Source organism: Calidris pugnax, unplaced genomic scaffold (genome assembly GCF_001431845.1).
Source record: "Calidris pugnax isolate Ruff unplaced genomic scaffold, ASM143184v1 scaffold38, whole genome shotgun sequence".
Taxonomy (NCBI): Eukaryota; Metazoa; Chordata; class Aves; order Charadriiformes; family Scolopacidae; genus Calidris; species Calidris pugnax.
Window position 1 is genome coordinate 10,010,636 of NW_015090995.1, and position 11,046 is coordinate 10,021,681.

Consider the following 11,046-nt stretch of genomic DNA (forward strand, 5'->3'; position numbering starts at 1 on the left):
TAATGAGAAAGCCTGATACATCACACCTCTTTATAAATAAAAACCAAACTTTCTCTTGGGTTGTTTGCCCTCTGGGACCAGAATGGAATGTTCTGACTGCATCTTTAAGTATGTTGCTCTTTAGAAGTTCCATCAAAGGTCTCTTGAACTTCTTGCTTACAAGGCCATTCCTAGTCCCCTTTTCCTATTACATATCCTTTTGTTATTATATATCCTCTTCCCCTGCTGATAGAGACAACACCACTCTTGTCTTTGAATATTCCGTCCACTAGATTCTCAATTTCCTTTGCAACACTCAATTCTCCGACGAGTATTCTAATTATCCCTTTTTTGCCTTCCTCAGGAATTTTGCAAATTCCTTATTCATATCACAACTTGCCTCTACTTCTTTAGTTACAAAAAAATCCACAATCATATTTTCATTTAGAGAAACAGATTCTCTAATGTATATGAAGTATACAATGTAATGTAAATGTAATATAATCTCAGGCAGTTTCTGCGATACTTCATGAACACTATGTACAGAGTTTTTTCTTATGACAGGCTTTGGTACTTAAATGGTTATGCTTCATTGTAAAAGTTTGTGTAACGGCGCTACTTGTCCTGTCTCACATAGTGTTAGTTGCAAAGTGTCTTTTTAAACTACTAGAACTTACTAAAAAGATTTCAATGTTCATTTAAAATAAGACTATTATATCAGGCATTTAATATCATGGACTTACTCGTATACAGTTGTCCATCCGTTTTCATTGCTTTTGGTTGCTAAAAGCCCCGTGTTTCCAGGATATGTCATCAGAGCTAGGTTGTAGCCTTGAGCATAAACTCTTTTCAGAACCCCATTGCTGCTTATTGTCAGCCAGTACACCTGGCCTCCCGGCACCACGATCCACAGGGGCAGCCCACTCGTATCTCTGCGGATGTGAACCGAATTCCCATTGCTGCTGGTGATGGTGCCAATATCCCCTTCCCCGCTGTAGGTAAAATTGTAAATGTAGTCCCTCGTTATAAGGTTCAGCGTGTGCAGGTGGGTGCCATTGATGGTGAACTGATACAGTTCTTGGTCTGCTGGCGACGCAATCTCATACATATTCGTGTCGCTGAGGTGAGCCTTGTTTCGGCTGACTGCACGGATGCGAACGTTGCCAAGGTCTGCTACATACAGTGTGTCATCAGGAGAGACTGCTAGAGAAGAAGGTGCTTTCAGCTTTGCATCTTTGGCATATCCACCATCACCTGGAGGAGAAATGGTAATTTTAGTAATCTGTAATGGCCATATTTAAGCTCATCCCCATAGCCTGACACACTGCTTCTCCTCAGTATTATTTACAGGTCAATAAAACAGTATCTTCTTCCAACTAATTAAATTCGTATTATCTAAGGTTGGTGCAATTCTAAATCAGTCTCAGTGAAGACAAACAAGAATATAAATTATCTAATTTACATCATTTTTTTCTAAGGCCAAAAGCCTGCTGCTCAGGGAAGCATTAATGGCAAAATTGCAAGAGAAAAAAAAGAAAGAACACCTGAAGTTTCATTCCCTACTATTGTCTGTTGGCATGTAGTTAAAGCAGAATCATGTTGAAAAGAAGACAAGGAGAAAATAAAACCCAGTAATTCAGCTAAAATGACACTGAAGCAAAGATTAGTTTATACTTATTAAAAACTCAATGCTACAGGAAAACTAAACAAGAACAGTCAAAAAGGGCCTTGAGAAACCACCCTTTCCAGTACCACTTAATAATTTAGTTGGTTTATGTGTTTTAAGGTTTGAGGAGGATATTTGCATTATTATGGACTACATATGCATATCAAAATGACTTTACATGAGCAGGATTTTCTGCAACCAGCAAGAAAGCATATTAAACCTCACTCTGAGAAAAACGCACTACTGTTTGTGTTGCTCTCAGTCTTCTGATTGAGAAATGAAATTTGGTGGCGATTTTGAGCATACCCTGTGCTTCCTTGGAGATGGACAAATTAGGTGGTCTTTTGACCCTGCTTTTCTCCAACCCAGCCCTGGCACAATCATTAGATTTGCCACAGTTTTTAATTTTTCAGCAGTGAGGGTAGTTTCTTTTAATAGGAACTTTGAACAGGATCCTTTTCAGCATTGGTCTACCACAGCTGTAACTGAAGCTGGCAGCACTTGGCAGTGCACATGAGGCTTTGATTATGACTACAATGCTGGGTCAGCAAACCACCTTCTCTGGAAGACCATTTACATTTTTTTTCTCTCCATTCTTGACATACTTAATGTCTTCTTGTCAGTAATTAACCTTTTACTTGAAATGGGAGGCTTAAGAATTATGCTGACATTATGGAGCTGAACACAGTGGTTCTTAGAGATGACAAGAGGACAACATACTGCACACCTCTGTATATGGGAATGCTGTCCTTTGCCCTATCATGAAATATGTTTTTATGAAAAAAACCGCCACAATTTGTTTTGGTGCATGCAGGGGGGAAGAGCAGTGTTGCTGAGAATGTGGTACAGTGGTGCAGTGTGGGCCTGGCACTGACTGTTCCAGTTTAAAATACACAAACAAGAAGAAATTCTGAATGTCTGTTTGCATCATTTTACTGGTTGTGCAGCATGACACAAGCGATAATAAGGCAAAAGATAGTGTTTTTCACTGGATATGAAACACCCTGGTACTCTTCTTGGTGAGATGGGCTGCTAGATCCAGTAGCATTTAGGTGCAATCTGCACTTGGGCATGTACCATCTTCAACATGGGCACACACAGCTGACACAGAAAGGCAGACTTGGAGCTAATTTTGAATAATGTGTAATCTCTGTATCAAAACAGGAAAAGCTAAGACCACCCTGAGATTCCTCCCATGCCAGCTGGAAGACTCACATCTCTACATCCAATGGATTAAATTCACAAAGAGTTGCTGACAAGATTTTCAGCTTTCCAAGGAAACCGAATCATTGCTCATCTCCTTCCCCTTGTCACTTTGATGATCTGCAGCCGTACCAGGGGATCTCAATAGATAAGAGACAGGAAATAACTAGCGTTGCCTTACCTGAAAAACAGTCACAGTTAGGATCAATCTTGCAGTCACAATCTGATGGGGCTCCAGCGATTATAGAGATCTCACCGTTGGTTGTGACCTGTTGTATACGGTTGATCTTTCTTTCATCTGTCTCTGCAATGTAGAGTATCCCGCTGTGAGACACGGCGATGGCCCTGGCTGACTCCAGGGTTGAATGGATGGCCACCTTGCTGACAATGAAGTGATCAATGCCTGGCACCTGGCAGTGAATGGGGCGCCCTGCAATAATGCGCACACGCCTGTTCTCAGAGATCTGCAGAACGATATTGTTGTCCAGGACATACAGTGAATTGTCTAGAGGGTTCACCGTGAGGTCTGTTGGCCACTCTAACCGCACCTGGAAAAAAAATATTGAGGGGAAGGCAGGGAAAAACAAGAAAAAAGAATGATTAAGAGAGTAAGGCAGTTTCATTCAACCATCTCTGATCACCATGTCATCAAGGCACTTGGTGGATTCAACCAGCACTGCTTCTCTAGTACATGCCTTTAATTGGGTTCAGCACAGGAAGTTTCATCAAGCAAATGCTTTTCTGAGGTCCAGCTCCAGTATGGAACAAAACTTGATTTGAAAAGCAATTTACCACCTCTGAGAGGTATTTACACAAGTTCATTAAGGTGGGAAATTTATTATAGCTATTCAGTCATGCAAATAAAAACACACACTTCATGTCACGCAACATCAGCCGGAAAATTTTCCAAGTCTGAATGTTATTGTTTCAAGGTTGCAGTCAACACTGGCAGAGTGGAAAACAGTTAGAGGTTGTCAATGTCCTAACACTTTAATTGACTGTTAGTACAAAAGGAAAATGAAATACTAGAAGAGTATAACACATTTCCACAATTTATTTATTAAGAAAGAATTGTTAATAAGACTAATATGCCATAAGAAATATAAGCTTGTTAATTCTTTGTAGCATAATAATACACCAATATATCACACTTCACATGATACAATAGCTGAGTCACAATTACTTATAATGATTTTGCTGTGTGAATTCAGTATTTCAGTCATGGATTAAGCAAATTCTTCATATATAAGGTTAGCTTTTTGCGTTTTTCTATGCAAGTGAGAGTGCCAACCAAGCAAAGTTTCCAAACCTCGCTGGAGAAAATGCTAGAAGAATGACCTCACTCATCTGATACCTGTTGCATCAGGATCTGGAAGAATTAAACGTGCTCCCAATTAAAGGTGGGGCTGCCTGTCAGTATGTCGGCTGCCGATTGTAGTATGTACTGGCCAGAGCTTCAAATTCCTCCTGTTCAGAAAGCTCAATAGGGAGTACAGGATTGCTGAATTGGGAAACAACAACAGAGTAGACTGGTCCTTCTCCCCAGCTAATGTAGGATTTGGATTGCAGTTTGTCTATGGAAAGGTCAGAGAACAACTGAGCCACAGAGACTACAAGACAGCCTATTTTTGTCTGTCTCAGGATGCTTCGCTTGTTATCCTTTGTGAAGAGATGGCTGCTTTTATCTGAGTGGAATTTTTCTGGACTAAATATTCAATCATCAGAAGCGAATAAATACCAGGCTAAGATATAATGGTTTTATATGCTTTATATGTCACAGAAGCTTCTATTATTTCATTTACTGACTTTGTGGCTGGTTTTGCTGATTTTTCCACTGTGCTAATTAAAAGATCTATGATTTTAGAGACTGCAGATGCTAATACAATGCTCAGCACTGAGAAATAACATATGGTGAAGTGTGTGGCCATCGCAAGCCACCTGCTCGCCTGGGGTCAGCTCAGGAACCAGGCTGGAGGCCAAGTCTCTCCCTTTCTCAAGCATCAGTATTTCCCGAATAATCTCATTTGCAGAAGTACATTGCTGATTTGATAATTGATGTTTTAATAAAGTGAGGGCATTGTGGCTACCATGTCTCGCCCTGCACAGGTATGTGGTGCACCACACAATTATGAAGGCTCACAGAGTAATCAAATTCCTCCTTGTGCCCAGTCCATTTTACTAGACAGCATAGTAACTGGCATTAAGCTAATGCTGTTGAGTTCAAGATGTCTTCTGAACCAGCTGGTAGAGTCCTTCGAAATGATGATAAATGTGGTGAAACAGCTGGAAACCTCTCATAAAGGTGCTGGTTTCTGTGTGTGTGTGAGACTGCTTGGATTCCACCTGCTGCACTAGGGCTGGTTTACACACTGCTGTTAGCCCATGCTTCAACTGAGAGTTCACTGGGACACCAGGTAAAACTCTTTAGTTAGCATAAATATCTCTACAAGGCTATCTTGAGGAAACTTGGAAAAAATCCCATATTTGCAATTCACCTTTAATGCAGAACATTTGATTGTTCTATCAAAGTAAATGGATTGTTTTTAATGGGAAACTTAAATGGCCCCTTTCACAGATCACTCCACTGTAAAACTAATCTTTGATTAACCGTTAACTAGACTATTAGTGATAAAAACTTTGGGCTGAAACTGTCTATTTTTTTGCCATAATGACTGCATAGCACCTGCCATGTCCTAATAGTTGGTTTTCCTTCGTGGACCTGCCACACTGCCTTTGTCCAGTGAATGATTTGAATTCCTCCCACTGGTGGGGGGACCTCCTGGTGTCTTGCAAGTTAACAGAGGTTGGTTTGGGCGAAAACAACTTTTTCTCTGGGTGATTTGAGGCTGTTTTGGTTTATTGAGATAGAATAAACTTTTATGCAACTGTCCATTTCACTTGCTGCAACGTGCCTAAAGCTTAGTCTTAACAGCTATTAACTGCAAGCACATTTGCTTTCATACTGATCACAACTGTAAATTTAGCTGCATTATGATAAAAATAAGTAAATATTTAGTTGGGAACATCTAAATCGTTTTGGTTACTGCACTAGAACTTTTGCCTAGCTCTCTGCTCTGCAAAGCTCACAGAAAGTATGGCTACAGCTTCCCCTCCTTGGGTTTAAAGCGGTCATGGATATACTAATGGTTTAATCCCAGGTGAAATATTAAATCTCGCATGTACCTGCCTGGAGATCGCAGCACAGAACCCAGCTGCTGTTCACTGCAACCTTATGCTACTGCAACTGCAGGGGGGGAAAGTATGAAACAGGCCAGTTAAGATCGCACACACACAAACACAAACCCCTGAGCACTCCTAATCTGAAGAAGAATTTCACAAATATAGAAAAGAAAATTTGCCTTGTTCTTTGCAGGATGAGGCTTCATGGCATCTTAAAGTGGTGTAAATTTGGGCTGTTGCAGTCCCACTTCATCCCTTCTCCCAGTGCAGCCCCAACAGCAAGGCCAGTGTTTATGTGCTCCTACAGAGAGCATGTTCAGGACAATTTGCTGGCTAAAACTAATCACCTAAATCAGTTTAAGCTGAAGTGTAACTGCACCCTCAGGTTCACTATTACCTTGAAAAGTCATCGGTTGTTTCTTTTCTTTTAAAGCAAGCTACCCTCTGGCAGGTTTCTGTGACCAAACCATCAGTTGTGCTTCATTCAGAGCCAATAAACATATTACAGAGAAACACTTCAATTCTCATCTGATATGACTGTGCCTATTAAAAAGTTCTTCCAGACAGAACCTCACTTAGGATTAGAATATTAAATCAGTTAATAAACTTCTTAATTTGAAGCAGTACTTCACAAGCCCCTGCAAAAACTCCTCTCCCACATATGTATGTGTTTTCTTATTACTCAAAATTGGGCAAATCACAAGTGTTTTTTCTTATATTGAATGGGTTCTTTTTTTGAGCAGTGTACAGAAATTGCATTACTGATTATCCCATTATAAAAAAACAGATAAGGTTTGTTCAGTAGCAGTCTCCACAGACTGAAATTTTCAGGTGACAATTCTGGTTTGGTTCAGAGACTGAACATATGCAATCAAAATCACTGCTTGAACAAGTGAACCCTTGAGCAAGTGAGACCTTTTGCATATAAGTATTAACATGTCAACTTTTCTGGGAATTCAGCATTTAACTGTCAACATAAAGGCTCCAGTTATATCTAATAATCAATCTCTGGTTTGAGAAGTGCAAAATTAACACCTACTGGTCTGGCTTTCTAATACATTTTTTTCATATCAAGTGTTCTCAAAAACACAAAGTGCACTAAGGTGGCTTCAGTTTAAATGAATTTTCACTGGGAGATCTACATTTAGGTAGTTAAATAGCTCTCAGACCCATTTATTTCTTCCAAAATATACATGTACTTCTATAACTATCTGCCAACCCACCTGGTTTTGAAATACTTAAATATATTTCCCACGGCAAAGCTTTACAACTAAATAATGTAAGCTTTTCGCAAAGTAGCACTGATAGAAAAGCCTGCATTCATATACTTCTTAAACATACACGCCCGCACATGCACACACATTTAAGTGTCAGTTTGTGAAGAATACTGTTTCACTTTTGGTTTTGACCATATGGCTAAAACTTTCTGCACATTTCGCATGACATGGCTGTGGCATTTTTGATAGTATTTTAAACAAATCAGATCAAACAAATTCTACTGTTCATATCAAAGTAAGAAAAGTAAAGAGGGAAAAATTTATCCTTGTGTGCAGATGCTGGTTTCAAGAGCTTAACTGTTTGGTTGCGGGGGCAAATTTCACTGGGATAAGTTTCATTTATCATGGATTAAAAGAAGCTGCATAAATCCCTAAAAAGGCTTCACCATTGCTTTGATTTCTTGCCATGAATTGCTTATATATTTTGATTTGATTTCACATAGTAGCATGAAATTCATGCTAAAATCTTTCTGATAGTCTTGATTGATGGATTACTTCCTATCTGTACTGGTCAGCTTCAAGCACTTCTGTTTATGCTACCTTTGCCTTTATTCAGCTCTATGATATGCATTTGCAGACCTCATCATAGCCTCTTCCATATTTCTCTTTTGCTGCTAACTTCCATTTTTTCATCTCCTCTTATTTATACTCACTTCACCTGTTATTTCCAGGTCAAGCCCTTTTACTCATCACAATGTCCTTCTAAATAGCATGTTTTTCTCTTCCTGCTCAAACCCTTCTTTTTCCTTCCTTCTTGGAGAGAAACAGCTCCAAGGAAGGACTCAAACAGGCAGTCCATTAGGAGTGAGCGTGTAGTTTACAAGGCTGAAGGAGATCAGTTCTGCTTCCCTGAACTTTTTACAGGATGTCTCCCTACATATATTTCTCTCTATTTTCTCACAGATGACAACCACGGATATTTTTTCATCATTTTCTGTCAGTTTGCTCTCACTTCTGGGCTCTTTCTTTTGTTGACAGTGACACTGTCAGCTCCTCTCAGCAGCTTAACTTCTTTCTTAATGGCACACAGAGACACAATTCAGCTCCTGCGTTCTGACACCAGGGAACCCTTTCCCGTGGTGGGATTACAGCCTCCTCCCACGCTGGAGAAGCCTTTGTTTCTCATGCTCCTGATGCTGCATATTATAAAATTCAAAATTATACAGTTCAGCTGTAGCAGTGCCTGCTCTAAACTTCAGAAATCTTGCTCTCTCCGCATTCATAGTTCCCCAGTGAAAACTCAAATAAATGAGTTTTGCAGCTTAACAACTGCTGTTTTCTACTCTGGGCTGGGAAAGCAGCTGTGGCACATTTACAGATGCAGCTCAGAGGTCTGAGGCCACCAATTCTCTGGGATCACAGCTTGGGTAGTCTCCCTGCCAACCTGCCTTTGCCATCAATATTTCCGGTGGATAAGGGACCCAGTGCAGGAAAGTGAAGGCAAGACACCACTCCAGTGGTTTTCACTGCTTGTCTTTGCTTCACTTGCCACAGGCTTCGCTGTGCTCTTTCTCTCCAGCTCTCTTCTTGTTTCATAATTTTTTTTTATGATTTCTTTTCCTGCTTCACAACTTCAAAGATCGTATGAGGATTCTTGGGTCTACTAAATGGATAGGAAATGTTGATTTCTATGGGGACAGGTTTCACACTGTCTTTATTTAATAATAGAGGGAATATTATCCAAGATCACATAAGTCCATCGACTATGAAAATCAATGGGACTTAGATTCCTAAACCATTTAAGTCTGTTTAAACATGGTACCCATGGTTTATATAGGCTATGAAAGAAATACTTTGTTAAACGCCCAGAAGGAATTTACAAAGTATTTCGAGCAGACTGGTACCTCTGAGAGGAGCAATCTTAGGCTCTTCAATTAAAATATCTCAAAATAGACCATGAATTTGAATCTAACCCAAACGTGTCTCCAGTGCTGGAGTGGGAATAGATGTCCTCCAAACATACTGTTGCGGTTAATTTGCATGGCCAAAAGGAAGGAGCGGGACCAGGTGGAAATCTAGCTAACAACAGGACTCTTGCCATTTTGCCTCACTTTTTAACTTGCGTTTCCAGTTTCTACACTTGTCAGATGAGACAGCACAAAAGTAAGGTTGCATAAATCTTAATAAATCTCTCACTACTTTTTGGCCTCATCTTTCTATTTTGGGCTCAGAAATTCTGGATACAGAAAGCCAGTGTGCTGCCAATGCAGAAAAGGTGGGAGGAAGATTTTGAAAAGCTTTAATTGAGACAGTAATTAAAAGCTGTTTGAGAATAGTGAGAGGCTGGATCTAGTATGTTACAGCGTCTTTTGCTTCCAATAACTACTGAGGTTCATATAAGCATCTGGCCTGAAAACTGGGAGGAAGATAGGATACATAGAAATGAAATTTCAAAAACTGAAAAAAGTGAAGAAAGCAAAATTTCTGTCTTTGAGCAACATCACCCATTGTGAATATACCACCCAAATACTCTGACTCTACCCTGAGTCCTGAGTAAAACTCAGACTTAAAATTTAAATTAAGTTATTGAAATTAAAACTTCCTATAGATTTGACAACAGCACTGCCCCTTTCATCCCAGGGTTGGGGAAGGCAAAGGATGAGGAGCTGCTGCCAGCAGGTTGCCAGTTGGGTGTATGGGAGCCACAGCTGTCTCCTCACCCAGATCAGGGCTGCAAACACAATCCTGCAAGGATCAAAACAAAGGCTAACTCCACCAATTTTCACAAGAAAAATGCAAATTTACTTCTGTGGTTTAAGCTTTCCCTTAAGAGTTACACCATTAATCTCACAAGCACAACTTCTGCTAGTGAAAGTAAAAAGGATGGGAAAAATAGATATTCTGCAATTCAGGTTTATGGCAGGGCATCTTCTACAGCAAATTCCTACAATGAATCCATTGTAAAAGTGAACTAATTCTTTACTAAATGGTAGCAGAGAATTAAACCACCATAGAAAAGTTTGATTTTTATCTTTAAATTGCATATATTTTTTTCAAATGGAGAAATTAGCACCGGGATTAATTGTTATCATGACATGATTTTTCTGCAACTAATTTTTCACAAGCATTTTACACAATAGTTATTTCAACTGAGGAAAATGAATGTAATCTAACTATCTGCCGTGCAGCATTGAAAACAAACACCTACTGCTGTTAGACTTCAAATAGCTAATAAAAAAACTAGGCTTCTTGCATTTTGCAGAACAAACAAGACAACTGCATTCCATGCAGCAATCTTTCTACGTAAGTACTTATATTGATTAGATACTTGCAAAAAATGCACTCGAGAGTGTTTGATTCTAGTCAGAGACTGTAAGCAGGCACTCTGCATTAAATTTCTGTCAACTAAGGACATTGGTTACTGCTGTGACGTGTATTTGGATTATCAGATTGTGCGAGAAAAGCTTATAAGGATAAAATTTAGGACTAATGTTTTTTCAATCAAAATTCAAGAAATACCACTCAACTAAATAATGTATCTCAAGGCTGGGATGGGTACTAGCTGGATGTAAAAGGTGAGGCACTTGGTTTTGTTGCATTACAAAAAGGCTCTAGACAAAAAAAAGATTTTAAAAATGCACCTGAAATTAGGTTTCCAACAGGTTCCTAATCAGATAGCTAGATAAAGTTTTTATTTTCAGTAGCTGAGCTCTAGATCTAGAAAGGCACAGAAAGGCTCCAGACCTAGAAGGGCTCAGAAAAGCTCTACACAGCCTCTTGCAAAAAAAAAAAAAAAAAAGA

At 39.5% G+C, this 11,046-nt stretch overlaps 1 protein-coding gene across 3 annotated transcripts in view; it reads right to left on the reverse strand.

Moving 5' to 3' along the window:
• Window positions 1-11,046, reverse strand: part of TENM1 (teneurin transmembrane protein 1) — a 344,428-nt gene that overhangs the window by 28,119 nt on the left and 305,263 nt on the right. For all 3 annotated transcript variants that reach the window (XM_014955291.1, XM_014955289.1, XM_014955290.1), the window contains 2 exons: window positions 3,030-3,396; window positions 723-1,233 (listed from right to left, as the gene is read on the reverse strand). In XM_014955291.1, coding sequence (XP_014810777.1) covers window positions 723-1,233; window positions 3,030-3,396 — 878 coding nt within the window. The remainder of the gene's footprint in view (window positions 1-722; window positions 1,234-3,029; window positions 3,397-11,046) is intronic.